The sequence below is a fragment of the Gopherus flavomarginatus genome, chromosome 10 (assembly GCF_025201925.1).
Source record: "Gopherus flavomarginatus isolate rGopFla2 chromosome 10, rGopFla2.mat.asm, whole genome shotgun sequence".
NCBI lineage: Eukaryota > Metazoa > Chordata > Testudines > Testudinidae > Gopherus > Gopherus flavomarginatus.
In genome coordinates, this window is record NC_066626.1 from 19,542,758 (window position 1) to 19,566,067 (window position 23,310).

Genomic DNA, 23,310 nt, shown 5'->3' on the forward strand with positions numbered 1-23,310 from the left:
TAGGGCCCTACTTACAAAAGACTTTTCATGCAAAAGTGCATAACATTTTTTACATTCTAAAGTCTTCAACATGTGGATATTACGAGGTTCCAAGGGCAAGTTGTGTATGTGGGAGAAGCACAAGCCACAGAACTTCCTACAGCCCGGGGAGGTTCCCAGAGGCGGGTGTGACCTGTGCAGAGGAAGAGGAAGTCCCATCCCTTCCCACCCAAGCCAGAACTAGAAGTTGGAGCCCAGCACCTGGTAGAAGCCCCCGACCAGGGCTCCCACAGCCCAGCCCCTCCCCAGGTTCGGGACCAGTGCTTGGGGGTTAAAGAGGCCTTAGCTGGGAGAGGGAGGTGCCCTCCTGACCACGACACCCTGGGAGGTTAACCCATATCGCCCACTGTAAGGCCAGGCCTGCTTCCCTCAAAAGTCATGACCCCATCCATACTATGCCACTTCTACTTCTGCACTGGTGGTGGCAGACACCTCGTCAGCAGATGCCACTCTCTGACTGCCCAGTTCTGAAAGCAGCGCAAATGTAAGGGTGGGAATACCGTGACTACCCTACAATAGCCAGATCTCACACAGGAGATCAGATTTCACGGTCCATGATGTGTTTTTCATGGCTGTGAATTTAGCAGGTACCCACCTAGAGGTATGTGGAATTGTTAAGACTGTCAATAACCAACCATAAGTCAGTATGGAATATGATTATTTAAAAACTGCAGTTAAATATTTACAAAATAGTCCTTAGCTGACTAAACTCTCATGGCCTTAGATTGTTTTTTAAAATATTTTACTAAGTTTTAAAAAGAAGTAAACTCTCAACTACAGTAAACTAAGTTGAAGTAAAAACAGGTAAAACAAAAGGACTTAACAGTTAAGGCTGAAATTTAAGATAACCCACTGTCATTCACACTCACCAGTACAACCTTTTTCTCTTCTCTATTCAACGATTCAAAGGTGAATTATGAATCAAACCATTAAGCTAAATTTTCAGATTTAACTCTAACTTTCTTTTGGTTTTTGAGGTTTCATTAGGACCTCAACCATGTTGCTTGTATAGTACTGGAAAGATTATAATTTCCTTACCAACACCATCCGTTATTGCTAGAGTGAAAGTTCACAGTGCTCTTGTCTTGTCCAATAAAGCTGGACATGGTTTTAGAAAAACACTAATTACACAACTTGCTACAATACTGTAATTGTATATTTTGTTGAAGACACCATTGCACTGATCTGCTTTGTATCATACTGTATTAATTTAAACTGCCTTTGAAACAGTCTTGAAAATGTATTGTATGTATAAATTAGGTGTGAATATACACATACAAACACAAAATATGTATTCCTTACTAATTAATATTACTCTGTTTAATTTCTAGTGCAATTGTTTAATCATATTTTTACACTTTACAATTGTGAGGAAAGGTAGGCACAATAAGTAATGTTGATTCTACATGATACTTTATTATAGTCTAGTGCGCCATAATGCACTGAATTTACTATCACACAATACAATATGATACAATTCAAGCTCACAGTTTGTTTCCTGTAAAGGGTGACAGTGCACTGAAGTGTAGTAAATAAGGTCCTAAATGCTTAATTTAAACAAATACACAATTTCTGTAACTTTACACAATAGAAGAGGAGGTTACTTACCCTCGAGATGGGTGGTCCCTATCTGTATTCTGCAGAGGGTTTATGCATGCAGGTCATGTGTTGGGAGCCAGAAAATTTGAAAGCAGTACTGTCCTGTGGTCCGCACATACACCCTTCCCTTGCCTCATGGATTTGTCCAAGGCAATAAAGGGTGGAGCAGACCAACCCTGTCTCCAGTTCCTTCTACACCACAAATCAAATAGATCACAGCAGAGAGGAAAGTGGAATACAGATAGGGACCCACATCTCAAAAGAACCTCCAGTTACAGGTAAGTAACATGTTCTTCTTCAAGTGATAGTTCTTATTGTATTCCACTGAGCGTGAGGGTGTGAGGAAGAGGAAAAATAAGGTCCTCAGTGTGCCTGAGGTGGGTTGTTATGAGAGAGAAAACTTTGGTGAAGACCCGGGGAGCAGTGGTGAGTCCAAATGGTAGAACCCTGCATTGCAAATGCTGAGGACCCAACGTGAACCTCAGGAATCTCCTGTGGGTTGGATGGATGTCTATACGAAAATAGAGCCGTAAACCCACATGCCTTTTTCTAGAGAAGGTATGATGGCTGCTAAGGTAACCATAACAAACTTGGGCTTGCAGATGAAGCAGCTAAAGTGCCGAAGGTCCAGGAATGGTCTCCAGACACCCTTTTTCTTGGGTACCAGGAAGTAAGTGGAATAACCCTGTGTCCTGATAGTTTGAAAGAATGTGCTCTATTGCTCCCCCTTGCAGTAAAGACTCTATTTTTAGGGCAAGGATGCTGTCATGAGAGTGGTCCCTGAAAAGGGATCAAGGCAGGGGATCTGGATGAGGCAGTGTAGTGAACTCAATTGTATAACCATAATGGATGTCATCCAGGACCCACTTATCAGTTATTATTGCACTCCAAGCTGGTAAGAAGAGTGCTAAATGATCCCAAAGGGGATGGGTTGGCTCCATGGCAGAGGGCCTGGTGGTTGACGGTTCTCTAGTGGTACACAGAAATATCACTTCTGAGAGGATTGCATGTAAGATCATGAAGCCTGAGAAGCCGGGCCTGGAGGATGGGATTCGTTGGGTCTTCTGGCACTTACAATGAGGCTTATATGGCCTCTGATAGAAGAACAAGGGAGACGTGAATCACTGTAGGGAGTAGGCAGTAGAATTTTTCTTGTGTTCAAGTGTATAGATACCCAGCAATCTAAGCGTGGCTCTGGAATCCTTGAGGGGATTGAGGGATTTGTCGGTTTTCTGATTAAATAGGTGACTCATCAAAAGGAACGTCCTCAATAGTATTCTGCCATTATCTGGGAAAACTGCATGAGTGAAGCCATGATTCCCTTCGCATGACAATGCCTGTGGCCATCGAGCGTGAAGTGCTATCTGCAGCATTCACAGCCGACTGAAGCACCAGCTTACCCTCCTCCAGGATAGACTGGAAACATGCTCAATCTTGCTGAGGCAGCTTTTCAATAAAGTCCTTCACTTTGCCATCATTAATTGGCCAACAAGGCCTGGTAGTTTGAAATTTGGAATTGGAGGTTTGCTGAAGAGAAGACCTTGCATCCCAGAAGCTCGAAATGTTTGCCCTGCTTATCTGTCGGGGTGGAGCACAGATGTTTTTGTCTGGAGTGTTCCATTGCTGCTTGCACCACAAGAGAATCAGGGTAGGGAAAGAAAACTCCGACCTCTGGGTCGGTATGTAGTATCTCTTCTCTGTGTTCAAGTGGCCGGGATATGCCAAACCGTTCAAGCTGGCTGAAAAATAGCATTGTTGATTGGTAGGGCAACCCTGTTCAATACCAAGGAATGAAAGATGTCCAGGCGCTGATGCAGTTTGTCTTGTACTTCCTCCAGTGGACTATGCAGCTCATCCGCCATCCTTTGCAGAAGTTCCTGGAACTGGCAAAAGTCACCAGGAGACAAAGGGGAGGCTGAAGGGACTGCAGCGTTTGAAGAGGATGAAGGGAAGCATTCCTGCTCTGGCAGTACCGTTGGAACAGGACTGAGCGGTTCATCATCCATAACTTGTTCAGAGCGTCTCTCAAAGGTGCCCTAACCGGGAACAGAGGCAAAGCCTCCCTCGTGGAATAGGCAGGTTCTGAGAATAGGTACTGAGCTCAGGACCCTCAAAAGGGCCAGAAAGACTGATTGAGTGGATGTTGCGAAGGGCCCCAGGGTGAAGCCAACCAGTGGCTTCTCTGTTGTTGGGGAAGGGAGGGGATTGCCCACGCCACTGACAGTCCTTTTGGGTACTCACCCTGGCAATAGGGAACGAGCGGCTCTCGTGCTCCATCGGAAACCAAGGACAATGAAAACTCAGATCCTGGTTCCAATGGCAGTACCGTCAGAAGCGTGCAATCCACAGAAGGAGGAGGTATCCAAGTGGGGCCTGACTGTGGCAAATGCCAGATAGAAGATTAGCCTTTTTTAGGCACAGGTGGCAGAGGAAGATGCGAACATCTTGGTTCCCCCAGGGCAAACTGCTCATGTGACTCCAGTGCTTTCTCCAAGCATCCCAGCATCAATGGTACCTATTCTGTAGCCAGCAATAGAGCAGAGGACTGTCCAGGAACTGGTGGCTCACTTGTCTTAAGGGCAGCTGACACTGAAGGCATGTGCAGCTTGGTTCTCTTTACCAGCAGATCTGTTGGTCTGCACAAATTTTGTGTCATGCATGAGCGCCTTGGAACAGGCTGCTTCTCTGTGGCTGGAACTCATGGAAAGTGCATCATTCTTTTTTGGTTTGGAGGAAGACTTACTGCCATGCTTATGTCCATGCTTCCTTGCCTCCTGACTAAGCCCAGGCATGGGGTCCATAGCAGCGGTACCACCAGAGCCAGGTTCAAGCTCCGAGGCCAGAGGCACACTACTAGGTTTCTCAGGCAGATGTACAGGGGTTGGTCACTGGACTGGGCCCAACTGTGGCATCATGGTAACCTCCATGAGGTGCTTCTTGAGAAGGAAAGCCCGGCCTTCTCAGGTATGATTTGAGAAGGACTGGCATATACTGCTGATAAAATATGGGCTTCTCTCAAGCAGTAGAAGCAGTGTTGGTGCTCATTGCTGATGGAGAACAAAACGGGGGCAGGAAGAGCAAATCTTGAATCCTGGCATCTTCGGCATAATCCAGCACGGGCGTGTGACTGCTGGGGACTAGAAAAACAGATTCCCCCAAAGTCCAAATCCTACAAAAACTATTACTAAAAACTTAACTACCTAAGAAACAGTAATAACAGCAGAATAAAAAACTAACTATAGACAATTTCTAAAACATTTTTCTTTTAAAAGTGCATCAGAGATGAGAGGACACTATTAGCTTGGACTTGGACCATTCAGCTGTGAGAAAGAACTGGATATGCAGTCCGTCCACCCCACTCTTTATCACCTAGTACAAATCCACAAGGCAAGGCAAAGGTGCATGCGCAGACCAATGGACACTACTACTTTCATACTCTCCAGCTCCAGACGCATGGCACACATGCAAATCCTCAGTGGAATTCAATAGGGACCATCACTCGAAGAAAAACAGTGCAATGTATAGTGTGCCCATATTCCAGCAATATGAAATTAGTTTGTTGCTACAGTAGTTTATTATCGGACTTTCAATTTATTGTATCTGCAGTTCTGGCACATTACCTGGATTTTGTATAAACACCTTCCGTTCACTCTTCCTCAGCCTATTCCCAGTTGTTGGGTAAGTAAAAGTTTGTCATTTTATTGGCTAGCTATCTCCTGGTAAAACAAGACAACCTCCCAATACAGGTATAAGAGAAGTTCTTCCAGAGGTCTGTTTCACAGTGCTGGGGAGATCCTTATCTCCCAGCTCCTAACTTTGGAAGAAGCTAGTTCTGGCTTCTTTGGAAAAGACCCTGCTGTGATTTTCTGCCTCTTTTCAGTAATCCCTGAAATGACTGTAGAGTTCAAAAATGTCGTCCTGGGTTTCCTCCTAACCTTTAGCTTTTTAGCATCAAGTTTTTCCGTTTTGAGGTGCTTTCTCAAAGTAGGTTTCCTTGTCTGATGCCTATGGATGGAGAAGACAGAAGATTTTTGGGCACAAGAGGAGAGCTCCCTTCTTATCTGCTCTTTTTTTTGCTTTTTAGTTCTGGATGCTTGTTTGCCTGAGGCTACTCTACTTCCTCTTCTCACAAGGCCACAATTGACAGACATGGGTCCTGAAGCCTTTTTGGAAAGACCTGGTTCTCTACTAGTGCCTTCTTTCCTCTTCCACATTGTCTTTGAATTCTCCCTCTCCAACCGTTCACTCCTGATTGACTTCAAAGGTGTTTTGGCAACGCTGCTATTAACTGGGGTTAATCTAACATCTTCTATCTGAGACTGATGGGAGCTGAAAGGTGAAATGACGACGTGTTTATAGGACTTCTCTGAGTGAACAAATATCGGAAAATCAGACCTTTCTCTGGAAATGGAAGCTCCATCTGTCCTCAGACTTGAATTTATATCATTCCTTTTAACTGGATCTGACAGGAAAGTCGCTGAAGACGAACTATAGGACCCTGGCCAATTGAAGAATTTAGATGGTGTACATTCTTTCTGTGTCTCAGATAATTTCTTTGTGTTTGCATCAAGGCTTAGACTCCTAAACAGTTGTCGAACATGGGAGGGCTTTTTGGCTTTTTCTCTAATTGTGCTCTTGGGAGGTGTTTTCAGAATTCGATTTGTCAGTGGGTCATAATACTTAAAAGAACATTGTTTGTATCTGTACCTTACAGAATCCTTGCTGTCTGTGGAGCTGTGATTTCTCCTCATTTTGGGAACATCTATGGGTTTGCCTTTATATTGTTTAATCTCTGGACATGAAAGGACATAAACCACTGTCTTGGGCTGCAGAGGGCTCATAATTTTGGTATATGCTTCAGGAAGCTTGAGGGCACACAGTCTGGTTTTCATGTTTGAAATTCTTTCATTCTCTGACCAAATAATGTTTGCTTTCTGATCGGGTGGATCAGGCTCCTTTCTAATGATTTTTCTTTTTACTATTGGATAGTTCACTAAACTGGTTTGGGTTCCATGGCTGACTTTGACCACTTGGCATCTTGAAGCAAGGCGCCACGTCCTCTTTCTAGGCATCTGAAGTATTTGTGGGTTGCATAGTGTATCAGAGGCCAAAAGATTATCAAAATCAGAACCACCACTTATAGCATCATTCAACTCTGGCAATGCTTTAATCGATGAAGTTTCTGTTCTGTTACCTGTAACAATGTCACTCTTCCTTTCATCTTTCTGCTTCTTCTTCCTCATTCCCTTCCCTGTACAGTTGGCAGACGGTTCGCTGTTGAAATGACAACGGAAACGACCTTCCTTGAAATCACGCACAAGTGCTTCAATTTTTATATCATCTTCATACATTATCTGGGACCACGTCTTTCCCACAAAGGAAGGAGGCACATGAGGCAGAGCTGGAAGAACTGGTTCCTCATTATGAATTATTATATCCTGTTTTGCTGCTTCTGTTTGCTCCACTGAACCACCTTTTAGAACAGAACTAAGTTGAGTTCCATAGTTCCTATCTTCCAGGTTTACTTGGACCTCTTTTAGGAATTCTATATCCTTTGTAGCTGCCTTGGGTAGGCCTGCTCCTGAGCAAACAGGTGTCTCACAATCAAAACTCATTTCAGAGCCCTCTAGACTATTGTGATCCAGAAGTGATGAAATATTTAAATAGGAATTACTCTCTTCATCTTTGCAAGAAAGCTCATTAGGTGAAGCTCCATGGCAGTACTTCAGAATGACTTCTTCAATTATCTCATCTACTGAAGTTTCATCAAAGCTGCTCACCTTCATGTCTTTGTATCTTGTTAAATGTGGGGATGCCCCAAAACTTAGTGAGTTGCTAGTACCCACAAGATCCCTGAGACAGAAGTCAGACACCAAAGTTTCATCCTGAGATTGTAAACCATCTAGTTTAAAAAAAGATTGACCTGAGATAATATATGAAGCGTTGCCTTGGCTGCAGGTAGGTCTCTGACATGAAAATGAAGGGTTTTTTGGGTGGACTGATGCCAGAACAGGATTAGGATTTGTGTTTAATGATCCATCCTTGTGGCATACATCCTTCTGAACGTGATCATATCTGCTACTTGGAATCAAATTTGATGTTGCTGCGTACCTAATATTTTTTGCAATTACAGGGCCAACAGGAGAACTGTGACATAAAGGGGTGCTACGCAAATGGTGAGATACTGGGCTCACATCTGTAAACTGGCCATCATGGCTACTATTTGCAATCTGAGTGCCATCCATTAGTGTATGTTTTTTCTCATTGCTACAGATGTCCAAAGTTTGCTGAGATATTTCTAAGACGTGTTCCTGTCCCATCTTTAGTTTTTGGATAAATGTCTGTGGCACAGAAATTGACTTTATGCCCTCCTGAGATCTGCAAGGAGAAGGGGCGCATGATTTAACAATGGATTCACTATCTGTGCCAGGCATCTCCCGTATGCTTCTTACCACCTCTTTCTCCTCCTCTTCTGGAAGCAGGAAAATATCCTGGGGAGCCATTGGGGAGATGGGAAATGGCATGTCATCATATGTTGGTCTGGAAAAAACAAACTGTATAAATGTTGTAAATACATATAAAGTTTTTCAAACAAAAGAATTAAGAGTTCCATAACCATTATTAAAGTATAGTGCATTAAGACTAAGAACAAACTGAAATCACTACCTACAGTACCTTACAAAGTAAAGCTTCAAGAAAAGAAAGGAAACAAAGACAATGTTCCATAAAGCACCCCAAAGAAAGAAGACAAACTGGGCATTTGTCTGATTCCATAAAGCAGGGGTGGGCAAAGTTTTTGGCCTGAGGGCCACATTTGGGTATGGAAATTGTACAGTGGGCCATGAATGCTCACAAAATAGGGGATATGGGTGCATGAGGGGGTGAGGGCTCCATATGGGGGTGCAGGCTCTAGGGTGGGGCACAAATGAGGAGCTCAGGGTGTCGGAGGGGCTCCGGGGGGGGCGGTGGGTTGTGGTACGGGGGGGGTGGGGTGAGGGCTCCAGCTGGGGCCATGGATGAAGGATTTGGGGTACAGGAGGGGGCTCCATACTGGGATTGAGGGGTTTGAAGGGCAGGAGGTGGATCAGGGCTGGAGCAGGGGGTTGCAGGGGACGGGGGAGCTCAGGGGTGTAGGCTCTGGGCAGTGCTAACCTCAAGCATCTCCTGGAAGCAGTGGCATGTCCCCAGCTCCAGCTCCTACGCGGAGGCACAGCCAGGCAGCTTTGAGTGCTGCCCTGTCCACAGGCGCCGCCCCCGTAGCTCCCACTGGCCGGGAACCATGGCCAATTGGAGTGGCAGGGCCTGGAGCAGGGGCAGAGTGCGGAGCCCCCTGGCTGCTCCTATGCATAGGAGCCAGAGGAGGGACATGCTACCTGTTAACTGGGAGCCATGTGGAGTGGGGCAAGCCCCCGACCCCGCTCCCCGGCGTGAGCTCAAGGGCCAGATTTAAAAGGTCTGACAGGCCAGATACGGCCCACAAGCCGTAGTTTGCTCACCCCTGACATAAAGGATCAGGTAGATATTATTTTCACCCTCTCCTAGTAAGGAGCTTTTCAGAATGGCTAAAAAACACATTACTATCATTATTCTACAAGTGATAGCAGAGAAAGGGAAGAGAAAATCTTTTTCTTCTTTTAATCCCATTGATTTATAAAGAACAATTAAGTTATTTTAATGTATAGTTGATCTACTAAGCATTCTGCTATACAGAGCTTTATAAGCATCTTTGTACATAAATTCTCTTCTTTTAAAGAGTGGTTCTGTGAAATATGACTCTGCAAATATCATCATAGGGTTCCACAGAGGGAGCAAATCTGTGCAGTAAGGAGCAAGCATTTCTACCTAGCCACTTTTCATTGTACAGTCTCACCATAAGGATTTACTCCAATACAGACATTAAAATGTTTGCTGATTGAAAGTTGGCAGACAAATTCTCAGCGTGGGAGAACTATTGTCTTCAACAGTAAAACATTGGGTTTGGCTATTTTTTCAAAATTATATTTTTATGTAACTATCAAAATATTTATATAGCTCAAAAGTGTTTCAATTTTGAAACTAAAAAAGTACGTCATTAATTCATTAAAAAACAAAGTCTAATTATCCTGTTTAGAAACATGCAATTTCTTTAATCTAAGCATTTATAAAGATTTTAACATGTACAGTAGTAGATATACCTCACCAATGAATCATTTTATCTTTTTTTTTTTTTAAATCTACTTTTAAAATGTTAAATATGGATCCATGGATCAATCCTTCACTCCTTATAACAGCAAACTCTAGAGTTTTGCCCAAGTAAGGAGTGTATTTGGTCCTTACATGGTCAGCAAGGCCTACTACTAAGAAAGGTTCATGTCCAAAAGCAACAAACTTTCAGTACTGAAATGCATATCTGCCTGGGACACAGTAGAAGATCTAAAGGAACTGGTAATACTGACTAGTTAAGTAATATACATTAATTTGTAATATGCAAAGAGCCTGTTTGGAAGGGAGGTAGGCTGGTATGTAGAGACAAAACAGTCTTTGTCCATGCAGATCTGTCCAGGTTGAAGGCATATTACACTCTCACAGGCCTTGAGAGGCAGGCCTGTCCTCGCTTACAGACAGCCCCCCAACCTAAAGCAAATACTCACCAGCAACTACACACCACACCACAGAAACCCTAACCCAGGAACCAATCCCTGTAACAAACCCTGTTGCCTACTCTGTCCCCATCTCTAATGACACCATCAGAGGACCCAACCACATCAGCCACACCATCAGGGGCTCATTCACCTGCACATCTACCAATGTGATATATGCCATCATGTGCCAGCAATGCCCCTCTGCCATGTATGTTGGCCAAACCGGACAGACTCTATGTAAAAGAATAAATGGACACAAATCAGACATCAGGAATGGTAACATACAAAAGCCGCAAGGAGAACTCTTCAATCTCCCTGGACATTCAAAAATAGATTTAGATTTATCCTTCAATAAAAAAAAAAAACTTCAAAAACAGACTTCAAAGAGAAACTGCTGAGCTACAATTCGTTTGCAAACTCAACACCATTAATTTGGGCTTGAATAGGGACTGGGAGTGGCTGGCTCACTCCAAAAGCAATTTTCTCTCTCTTGGTATTGACACCTCTTCATCAATTATTAATTGTAGACCACATCCACCCTGACTGAATTGGCCTTGTCAACACTGGTTCTCCACTTGTAAGGTAAAACTCCCTTCTCTTCATGTGCCAGTATATATATTTATGACTGTATCTGCAATTTTCATTCCATGCATCTGAAGAGGTGGGGGGGGTTACCCACGAAAGCTTATGCAAAAATAAATCTGTTGGTCTTTAAGGTGCCACCAGACACCTTGTTGTTTTTGTGGATACAGACTAACACAGTTACCCCTCTGATACTTTACACGATTTATGATCTTGTAACCTGTACTGCTCCCCAAGAAATAAATGGATATTTTCATTCCTGGAGCAAATACCTTTTACCATATCAGCTCAGAAATTCGAACACTTGCTATCCAGTGAAAGTGTGCCAAGTTATATGGACTGCCTTATTTGTCAGGTCAGCCATAAAAATATGAAAATAGAATGTGAAAGTGAGGCTACTTTTGACTAAAAGGAAACTGTGTTCTAATATATTTCTCTTGGTTTTGTATATCATTTTAGTGATGGTGATGTTAGGGAAGGGTTAATCTTACATATTAATTTGTATTTCTAAAATTTGTATCTATTTTTTTGAATTGTCAATTTAAAATTTGTATATACTGTATTATGTGCAGTGGTCTACGACTAAAACACTACATTAATAAAAACTAAACTAACAGTCTGTAAACTGTGATATCGGGCAAATATTTATCCTTTTAAAAAAGTCTAGTACTATCAGGATAGTAAATTTGTTTACTTAATATACTGGCTTATAAAGGAAGTAACAGATTTTACACTTTTATTAGCATTTTTAAAATTAAAATTACACAATTTGACAAAGTTAATACACATGTACTACAATTAAATAATGCTAACAAGCACAGTAAAAGTAAGTAAATGGACAGATAGTACTGAGGTTGTAACATAAACCAGCCAAAGTCAGACTCTCAAAGTTCACACTCACAAAATGTCCTTAACTTACACTATTTTTTCCTCAGAATACAGTGAATTGAACAATTGAATGTCACGGAAACCTTAATTTTGGTCTTAGGTTTTTTGTTTTTTATCTCTGAATTTAAATAAAATGTAGGATGGATAATAGTTCAACCTCACATTCTGTCCTAAACTCTCACAATTCTTTCCACAGGACATCATGAATTAAAGGTTTGAATTTTTAATTTCATGAAAACCTAAAGATTCTTTAAATATATATTTTTAGTTTTCAGTCTGTGAATGTAAATACAGTGTATGAGGGGGAGGAAAGACCTGGAGAATCTTCTGCATACAAGAGACTGCAGAACTATTCCCAGAAGCACTCCTGGTGCCAAGAATCCCTATCACAGTGATTAACAGTATTCTGACCTACCAGAGCAATGGGGGAGAACTGTTAATAACATTTTATTTTGGGGACAGCAAAATCAGAAGAGAATCTGCCCGCTCCTTGAGCTAGCTCCAAGTTGCATTTGATTGGTAGCATTATGCTGCAGGAAAGCTTAATGTAATGTTGCAGCGTTGCAGCTAGAGTAGCCTGTGGTTATCAAGCACTTGTGCAAAGGAAGCAAATAATTTCACTCATGTCTTTATATTATAAATAGCTGGACAGGAATAACAGGAATGTAAGTGTGTGTCCACACACAAACAGAATACACATATGCACACAGGAATTATATGTATATACACGTGTGCACACAAGGACTGCACAATAAATAAATGCAATTTTTCAGATAAATATTCAAGGGTTGTAAATATAAACAAAGTGTTATATGCATTATGTCAACATCATTTCTTTATTCTGAGCTATTCCCTTTATACCCGAGGAAACCAATTTCAAACCACAAATTAGTGCTCTACAACACTGGAACATCAACTGGTTAGAGCAGTCGTCCCCAACTTTTCGTCTGGCGGGCGCCAGACAAAGGACTGTGGCAGTGGTGGAGCATCTGCCGAAATACTGCCAAATTTCTGCGACATTTCGGCGGCGACGCCTCTCGATGACGTTGCTTGTCGGCAGCAAGTGGCATCATCAAGAGGTGTCACCGCCGAATTTCTGCAGCGTTTCGGCAGCAATGCCTTTCGACGACGTCACTTGTTGGCAGCACCGAGAGGCATCGCCACCGAAACGCAGCAGAAATTCGGCGGATGCTCCACCGCCGGCCAGGACGCGGGCGCATTTAGAGGCACTGTGTTGGGGACCCCTGGGTTAGAGAGTACCATGGAATGTTACAGATTTGTGACAGCATCCCACGGTATAGGGATTAATACATTGTGCCTTTGAAAGAAAACACTGTCAATAGTGTGGAACGTTCTTCAGAAATATTCCTCCTTTCATCAATGCAGAACACAAGAACATCATAATGGCTAAGACACAAAGTAATAAAACACTTTCACTATCTTCTTACTCACTGATTCTTGGTTGTTACATGTGAATGATGTGATTACACTAAAACATAAAAGATGTTAGTTTCACTCCAGGAGTTGATTATTATGGAAGCACTGGTAGTGGCTTCATAGTTAAGGCTCAGTCAGGATACTGTCTGAGTGTGGCCATTAAAATTGCAAAATTACAACTTACAGGTCTTATCTTTAGAGCCCTGCGCGTATACAAAATTTGTATCCGCATCTGATCCACAAACATGGTCTGTGGATATAAAGCAAATATCTGACTCAGCTGCTCAGGGGGAACATGACACATCTAGTTAGTGTGTTCATTCATGCATGTCTCTATATTATACACATACACATCTACAAAGCATTTCTATAACACATTATCTAAATGTGCCACGTTCCTCTCTCGGGGAACAGACTATACATATTATATACAAAATGTGCACTGTCTGAGTTAGTGCGTGTATGTGCATACACATTTGTATACTATTGACATATATTACATAAAAAAAAAATTACAAGGAAGAAAGGAGAGCAAACCAATATGGCTAAACAACAGGGTTCAAGAGGGTATTTGAGCCAAAAAGAAATCCTTCAAAATTTGTAAATCTAACCCTACTGAAGCCAATAAATAGGAACAGTAGGCAATATATAAGAAAGAAATTAAAAGGGATAAAAAGGATTTTGAAGAGCAAATAGCTGAAGATGTAAAAATAAACAGGAGAGCCTTGAAGTATATTGGAAGCTGGAAGCCTGCAGAAGAATAGATGGCATGAAAGGCCAAGCCTGAAGAGGAAGGAAGTCGGGTTAAGTTTATGTTTTTAGTTTGGGATTTTGTCGGAGGATTCTAGGGGTGAGTGAATACCGTGAGGCTGTGGGGAGAAGGCCTGCTAAAAGGTTATGGTAGGAAGAAGCCCAGGGATAGATATGAATAGACAGATCTTGCCTGCTCACTACAGGATCCCTGGTCTCGAACCCAGAAATGGGAGGGCTTGTGTTTCCTTACTAGCCACCGAGGGAAGGTGGTGTGAAGCGCCCCCAATATGAGGGGATAAGGATCCTCAAAACCCTGAGCCTAGAGAGCACAAGGCATACAGGGCTCAGAGTCAAAGCCGAAGACCTTTTGTAAGAGCACTGGACAGTTTATTTTTGGGACACTTATCTCAGAAGGGGTGGATTTGAACGTGACCTGGCTGAATTACATGGAAAGAGACTACCATCAACAGGGGGCACCAGATGGAGAACAAGTCTGCTGTGCTACATGCAGCTGTGGGGAGCATGCCAAATGTTGAGTACACTCTTTCACAATTCACAAGTCTACAGAGGTCTGAGAGGAGCTTCAGAGAGACTTAAACAAACTAAGTGAATGGGCATCACAATGGCAAATGAAGTTCAATTTTGATAAATGTAAAGTCATGCAAATTGGAAGGGAAAAAATTGAACTACTCATACACCACGTAAGATTCTAAATGAACTGTATCAGCTCAGAAAAGGGACCACAGATTCACCATAGACAGCTCAATGAAGACCTCTACTCAACATACAGCTGCAGTCAAACAAAGCTAAGCATCCTAACAGCTGGATGGAGTATAATACAGAAAATATTATTAATGCCGTTATATAAAATCAATCATACAGCCTCATCTGGATCACTGATACTGGTCCCCCCGCATTACAAAAAGGATGTTGCAGAATTCAATATGGTTCTGAGGATGACTGAGGACATGAAAACCTCATATGAAGAGAAACTGAAAAAGTTGGGATCATTTACCTTGAAAAGGAGATGAACAAGGAGATACATAATAAAAGTATATAAAATAATAAATGGTCTAGAGAAGGTACATTGGAAGTTTCTATTCTCCCTGCCACGGAGCTCAAGAACAAGGGTATAGAAAATGAAAATAAAGGGCAGGAAATTAAAAATGATAAAACAATACATATTTATGACAGTGGAATTCACTGCTACAAAAACACTTAGGCCAAGATCATAGAAAGATTCAAAAGAGGATTGCATATTTGTATGAATATTGAGAATTCCCAGAATTATAATTAATGACAAAGTTTCAGGCCTTAAGTAAAAAGATGGTTTGTATAGCTATCATCCTTGGAAACTCATCCTAGGATCCAAAAGTCATGTTGGGCTCTTCCTTCTCACACATCATCACCAGTAGTACAAGTTCTGTAAGCCAAATCAGGCCCCAGACATATCCATGCAACCACATTATTTTCACACTGTGCTTTCAATGTTGCCTATACAAGTTCAGTGTCTTTATTGGGTTTCCATAGGTGTAACTGACTGGAACTTTGCAAACAATTTGGCTGATTTTAAAGAAGGTATCCACCATACTCTCTGATCTGAAAGTTGTTAATCTGCCATTTTTACATAGTCTCTTTGAAGAGCACAATTGTACTTAAAGCAATGTACTTATTTCTTTTTCTTCTTTGGGTCACGGCACCCACACCATCTATATTTGAGGCTGCGTTCTTCCACAGCCACTCAATTAATTTTTTCATTATTTCTCCCATCTCACTCTTGTTTCTGCAACTTAATGGGACCTGCTTCTTTCTACCAAGTACATTTTGTTCCTCAAATGTACTAATCTTGCATTTTGATCAGTTCATCAAACACATGTCCATTTGGGTGTTGTCTTAAAGTTCTTTGTGTATTTTCTTCATGGAAAGCATTTTCAAACTAGAACAAGAACTAGTACTTTTTATTTATGCTGATGTGTGCATGTCCCAATTAATTTGACAAGGACATGACTGAAAGATTGTTCTGCCATATCCTCTTCTAATATCAACTTGACCGATTCCTGACAATACAGACTGATTCCCTACCAGCTCTGTTCTAGCACTTCATCTGAATGTATTATTTGGGGATATACAACTTTCTCTACAAAAGAAAGTTGTCTTAAGGAAGAGCAGAGAGGTTGGCATTAAGGTGCCGGCTCTCTGGAATGTAGAAAGGTGGGTGTTAAGGTACAATATTATTGATGTCCTTATACTGTGCCCAACACTGTGGTATCTGAGCACCTACTGGAGACTAAATCAGGAGTGAAGCCTGCTTGGTTTCCTTTCAGCTGGCTAGTCTGATAATCTTACACAAAATACTTTATAGCTAATATAGTTCTAGAAATTTCCACCCACCCACACAGAACAATACTATACAAAACCTAAGCATTAACAAGTACTGAAGAAGCCAGTTAGGATTGCTTATGTAAATATCCTATTATCCCTACAGTTCTTACATTCAGGTAATAACAACACTGACATGTAAAAATTCAGTTTACGTAATCCACAAATTATTTTAATCATAATCAAAAAGGCATATGTCTGAACTCTTTCAACAAATGCATCAAAAATTTACTGTTAGTCCAGTATGTATACAATTGATGTCACGAGGTAAGGTTTGTAAGTGTGTGGTCTGTTAGTTTAACATGGTGCTTGTTTTCATTTAATGTCACATGCCCAGATGCTACCATGATGATTATATTAAAATAATTAAATAAAGTGATAAAACAGAAAGACCTGAAATAAATGCAAAGGGAATACATAAAATACTAGCCATGTCTATTCCTTCTTTATAAATAGTCTTTTCTTTTAAAGTTGCTTCAGTGTGGAAGTTCCTACCTTAAAATAGGTGGAATGTAGTTGAAGTTTTGTATTTCTACAGCTAAGCTGAACCATATATGTATTATATCAACACATAGATAAAAACAAACTGTATGTTATACCTGTTGTCATGGTATCTGTGGGGATGATGTTGCAGAACATCTTGCAGGAAACGCTCCATCAGGATGGTGGTACCTGTGCGATTCCTGCAGTACATGGTGAAATGTCTGTGCTGGGAACTGAAAACATGCTGAAAAGATAGAAAACAGATCACTAGCTTGGTATCCTGACTGACTCAGGGATCTATCCAGGAAGATGGCTTTCATTTTCTAAATTTCAAATTCTCCATGTTGCAATGAAAAATGTTGACAAACAATTTTTCCTCCTTCTCTAGTCTTTAAGAACCTCATTCAGGAAGGTTCTTCTGCATGTGCCTAACTTTAAAGCCAAGGGGGAGTCATTAGGACTACCCATGCACTCAAAATTAGGCATGTGTTAAGCATCTTGATGAACTGAAGTGTAATTAACAGCTTCCAAAAGTGTGCAGACATCTTACAGCATCTGTTGTGCTTGGTACACAGTCTCTACAAACGATGATGGGAAAAATAACTTCTTGAACTTCAGATGTTCAGGAAATATAAACCCATAACCCAACAGAAACACACCTTTAAATTATCTGTAGCCCAATACAGAGGCAGATGAAGACAAAACAGATTCCTACTATTTGATTATCAATGGTCCACAACACAATAAACACTTTCAGACCATGGTAGAGTTAAAGAACAGGGAAAAGAATATCAAATACTCATGTCCATAGGATATGCAGTGCAGTTTATATATTGAACATATTCACACTGCTATCTCACATTACACAGTGATCCTAGGAATGAAGACATTGCCCTTGAAAAAGCTTAATAGGTGCAAAACAAAGCTTAGCAACACAGGCTGCAGAGAACAATCACCCCTCTGCTCCACTCTTTGCACTGGGCTCCCCATTAAACACAGAGCTTATTTCAAGGTCTCTGTCCTTGTCTGGAACGAGTTACCTGACCGATGACCTTTCACTCTACAACTGAGACAGCTACGCTCTATATAATGAAACTCTTTACCAACAGTACATGAGCTATCACAGGAGCTGGACCAAGACTATGGAACCCCGTGGGACACAAAAGAACGGTCACAGGTTTCACCACTTTCAGAAGTAAATTCACAACTTATTTCTGTCACTTAGCTTTTCTTCAGTCAGTTTCTCTCTCACACACACACATATATTTTTTAAAAAATCCCAAACTAATCAAGCAACTTCTCCTACAGCCTAAAAAGGAAGGAACAAAAAAAAAAAAAAGAAATGGATATTTCTATTTTTAAAAATCTGGGAGGTGCTCAGATACTAAGGTAATTGGAGCCTAATACGCACATGAAAGATTCCTATGATGTAACCATCCATGACAGAAAAAGCTGTCAAAATGATTATGTTCCATTCAGTATTGACTTAAAAAAATGCTCAATATTAGTGATTGACACAGTTGAACAAGCTGGTCAGGCAATACTACTGAGTGCCTGTTATTTCAACCATCTCTTAATATAGGACATGATGATGTGAGAATGAGAGAGGGGAAAAACAGATGAAACCAAGCTCCCCATTTCCACTTTCCTACTCTGCTGCAAATGTCTTACCTGTTCAAGATTGCTGTAGTGCACGTGGCAGCAGTTGCAATAGCCTTGTCTATTTTGCACACTGGATAACCCAGGTCCAGCCTGCTCTGGCCCTCGTATAATTACACTGACAGAAGAAAAGTTTTCTGATATTACTAGTAGTTTTCAGTGAGAAAAATCAGACTTATAAATCTATTATATTTCAGGTGTTTAAGAAAACATTAAGACTTATACTATCAAAAATGTATTCTTTTTCATATTCAAGCATAATCATTTAGATGGATTCATGGTGCTGAGCTTCAAATCCACTCATGCTGCTGAAGTGTTGAAGTTTTCCCTGAATATCATATGCAAACCTAAAAAGAAAGTCAGTCATGTATAGCAAGAATTCACCATGCTCTCTCAAGCACTCATGATATTATGAATACAATTTATAAAAAAAAAAAAAAAGAGAGAGACTTCCTTCAGAATACTGCATGGAAGTTTTGCACAAAGAATGCAGGGGCTACAGAAATTACCATCAGAAAGCACTCTTTCTGCCTTGAAGAACCTATATAACCATGCAGATTTCAGAGGGACCCACAGGCGTTTACAAGAAGTTTACAGTCATAACCCCACTTTTTAGATACAGTATTGGCCAAAGATTATATAATTATCAAAATTAAAGAAATAAAGATAATGAGAGAGATGAAATCATCACCCCAAAATAACTATGAAATGTAGCTTGAACTGTAACTTGAAATGTAAGTGCTGACTGCTGTCAGGTCACAAAAGATGTTTTTAATATAGACATTTTTAATGAAGCAGATTAAACCAACTCCTGAATATTTTCCATCATATAAATGTCAAGAAAGTTGATATGATTTAGATTTATATGTCAAAATGACTGCCATGCTGTGGGAAGTGAAAACCATACTTCTCCTGAAGAGTAGGAACACTATTGAGGAGAGAAAAAAAACAAACGAATGCACAGGATGTAGCTGTGTGGGAGTGTGAAAAAATGAAAAAAAACTGTTTAAAATTAATTCGGTGTTGAATACCTATCTTGCCACTGCAATTTGTGAATATTTGCAGTTCACTTTTAATCTGCAGAAGTGCCATCAAGCACTTTCTAAAGACTTAAACAAGAGAGGACAAAGAAGAGAAGGGGAGAAAATGTGGCAAGAAGGGAAGAATGAAGAGCAAGAGTGAAGAAGAGGAAAGGACAGAGTCCGCCAGACAAAATCTCAAATTATATGCAGTCCATGCTATAAAAAAGTTTGAGAAGCCCGGGTTTAGGGAGTTAAATAATAGCAGAGAGAGAAATCAAGAGATGACAGAAATAAGGGAAGATACATTTTCAGAAGAGATTGAAATGAGATGAATTGATGAAGAGAAGCAATATCAGAACACTGGTGCAGCCAGCAGCTGCAGAGGAGGGGTTCTGACAGTGACAGTGGCAAGAATGTGCAGCAAGACATGGAGGCAGCCAGTTCAGAGGGGAATAAAAAGCCCTGGTCCCATAAGATAGGCTGCAGTGAGCCCTTCAAGGATTTTAATTAAAAAGGAAGACAATTTTGAACTGATTGTACAATGAATGTGAAGCCAATGGAGTTAAGGAGTGTAAGAAAATAACATAAGAACAGCCATACCAATGGCCCACCTAGCCTTTTTGTTACACAATCGCCAGTTTTGTGTGATTGCCGCCTCACTTTTCACCTCCTTTTCCAGATAATTTATGAATATGCTGAACAGCACAAGTCCCAGTACAGATACTATTTTTCTGTTTGTACCAGCCAGAGGATCCAACACTTATTTCTAAAGACTCCTCAGTCAGATTATGCACTTATTAAAAATTAATAAATGGGGGACACCGCTACTTACCTCTCTCCATTATGAAGATTGACCATTTACTTCTACCCTTTGTCTCCTATCTTTTAACCTGTTACTGATCCATGAGAGGATGCTCCCTCTTATCCCATGACTGCTTAGTTTGCTTAAGAGCTTTCGGTGAGGGACTTTCTCAAAGGGTTTCTGAAAGTCCAAGTACACTATATTCAGTGGTGTCAAGTATCAGAGGGGTAGCCATGTTAGTTTGGATCTGTAAAAAGCGATGCATCTCTCAGCTTTCCCCCAGTCCTTAGTTTAAAAAAACCTCTACAACCTTTTTAATTTTACACACCAGCAAACTGTTTCCATTTTGGTTTAGGTGGAGCTCATCCTGCCTGCACAGGCTTCTCCTTTACCAAAAGGTTCCCCAGTTCCTAATAAACCTAAAACCTGCCTCCCTACACCATCATCTCATCCACACATTGAGACCCTAAAGTCCTGCCTGTCTTTCTGGCCCTGTGCATGGAACTGAAAGCATTTGAGAGCATACTATCGAAGAGATCCTGGACTTTACTCTCTTACCTAGCAGCTTGAATTTGGACTACAAGAGCTCTCTCCAACCTTTCCCTATATAACTAGGACCTACATTTACCATGACCTTTGCTCCATGCTGGAGTAAAGAAGCTGGGATTTGGGGAGGCCACAGAGAAGGAAACAACAATAATCCAAGCAAAAGAAAATGAAGGCCTGGATAAGCACCGAAGCCGAGGTAATGATATGCACAGGCAGCCCTGAGGAAAAAGCGACAGGCAGATCTACAGACCTGAGAGATACGGGAACAGAGAGCACAGAATCAGCAATGACACAACAGTTTTGAACAGAGGAGACACATGGGAGGTCTGAACTGAAAATGGAGACAGAAGAGACGTAGCTGTACGTGAGAATTAAACTGAAAAGGAGAATAGAGAGGAGGAGAGAGAATGAGAGCAGAAAAAGATGACAAAAGCTAGGGATGGTGAGGGGGTAGAGCACGGGAGACAAAAGAGAGAGATTTTTTAACTTCAGAAATGAAACAACTCCATACCAGCAATATCAACATTTTTATATAAAATTCTTATTAGGAAGTAATTTTTAAAAAAAATCAACACTTTTTTTAATGTAGCCACCGGTAAATGCCATCAAAACCCATGGCCAGTCTACATGATCATTTTTTAATAAAAAGAGAGGGTAACAGGAATTAAAGTCACATTTAAACCTTCTGCTAATCTTGAAAAACAACTCTGGGCTAGTTGGCTGCTGAGTTTTTTTTCAGGTTCTCTGGAATTCTGAAGCCAAAAATGAAATTTTTGACCTTCAATCTCACTGCTGATATTAATGAGGGGTCAAAGGACATGCAATGCACATGTTTAATTATACCTATACAGAGGATAAAGAGACCATTAACCCGACAGTTGAAAATATTGCATTGTTATCAGTTTTATGGGGTCAAATTTAATGTCAAAAGCTAGATTCTCCCTAGTTTATTCAGCATAAGTAATAAAGTTTAATGCTAATTATATCATCTAACTCACCTGCTACTGCTCTCCTGTTGTAGGGATCCTTCGATAGCTCGTCTTTCTATACCTATTTAAAAAAAAGAAAAAAAAAAAAAAAAAGAAGCAAAGATAGAAAAACAGGCAGGAGAAACCAGAACTGGTCATTGTTACCTATGCACTAAATTGTCAGTGTCAAAAAGAATGTGTTTTATAGGACGACAAAAGTAAAATTGATTAAATTTAGGAAAACTTCCATTTATACAGAATCAGTCACCCACCAAGAGCTGCATAAACTACAAGCTTTATCTTTTTACAGTTGACATCATTGGAAATTTTTCTGTTGACTTAATCGGACCAAGGTTAGGCCCTATATGTTGAAATCACTTCACCTGTCATCATAATGCAGTCACCTCTGGGGTAAAATGCAGCAGCTGTTTAACAGTTCACTATAAAACAATTCATTGCACCCATAAGGAAGTTGAATTAATAATTTAAATGGTCTTTCTTCTATCCTTGACATCTACAATTTTATGAATTCAGAACAGGAATTGGCAAAACTACTAACCCAACTGAAACACCAATGGGAATTGACATATATTTTTAGTTAAAATACATGCTTTTTTGGTGTTTTGAATGTCCATATTTTTGTTTTAATAATTAAGTTGCTTACCTTGTGCTGAAGAAGCAGAAGCTTCATCAGTTGGCTTGTTCCTGTCAAACATCTATAAACCAAATACAAAAAACATTGAAAACAAATATGAAAAGCATAGTCTTGGCTCTTACCCGATTCTCAGTGTCAGCATGGCTGAGCTCCAAGAAAATGACAACACTGTGAAAACACAATACTGTTTCAGATAAGGATTATAATTTAATCTCAACTGAATCTTCATGATCAAAACAAATTCCTGGTTTATTAGATTATTCTATAATGCCACATACTATCCACTAGCCAAGGGCCCAGTAATTGTATGAAGACTTCTTAATCAACCCAAACCTAGAGAGCTACAGATGCAGTCTTTGCATGTAGCAGGCCACATTAGTCAGAAGAAAATTATCTGACAGGGAAGCAAAACACCATCCCCATAAATCTAGTGCTTTGGTCATTGTAACAGTGCACAATCAGCTATTGTGAGTGCCTCCTGGTGAGTGAGCACGAATCTGCACTCTCTTTCTTTTTGTGGAGCCCCGTTGGCTGTTGCCCTTGTCAGGCGGGTCTTCAGTGACTCCAGCTAAGTCACATAGTCAAATGCATGAACGAACACTTCTTTTGGAATAAAAGGTCCAACAGAGCCTGTCCCTGTGCCCTTGGTAATGTCTCCAGCTCAGTTCTCAGCCCCTTCTGGGCTACCTTTAAGTCCGTCCCTGCCCTGTTATAGAGTAGTGCCCCCAGGGTATCTTCCCTGGAGACTCTAAGTCCTGCCCTTCACTTGGGTTTTTAAATGAAACTTGTTCCCTTCTTGGGGCTTTGGCCACTCTGCCAGAGGGCAGAAGGGGGATCTGTGCCCACTCACTACTCTGGGTCCTGACCCAGGGTC

At 40.9% G+C, this 23,310-nt stretch overlaps 1 protein-coding gene across 3 annotated transcripts in view; it reads right to left on the minus strand.

The window, feature by feature from the left end:
• Window positions 1-344: 344 nt before the first annotated feature.
• Window positions 345-23,310, minus strand: part of ZDBF2 (zinc finger DBF-type containing 2) — a 32,092-nt gene continuing 9,126 nt past the window's right edge. For 2 of the 3 annotated variants that reach the window (XM_050969576.1, XM_050969577.1), the window contains exons 3-7: window positions 22,446-22,497; window positions 21,812-21,863; window positions 18,453-18,558; window positions 16,898-17,025; window positions 345-8,178 (exon numbers count right to left, since the gene is read on the minus strand). In XM_050969576.1, the coding sequence (XP_050825533.1) occupies window positions 5,415-8,178; window positions 16,898-17,025; window positions 18,453-18,558; window positions 21,812-21,863; window positions 22,446-22,497 (3,102 nt within the window). In that variant the 3' untranslated portion in view covers window positions 345-5,414. Of the gene's footprint in view, window positions 8,179-16,897; window positions 17,026-18,452; window positions 18,559-21,811; window positions 21,864-22,445; window positions 22,498-23,310 lie in introns of those variants that run through there. The other variant, XM_050969578.1, reaches the window with a different exon arrangement.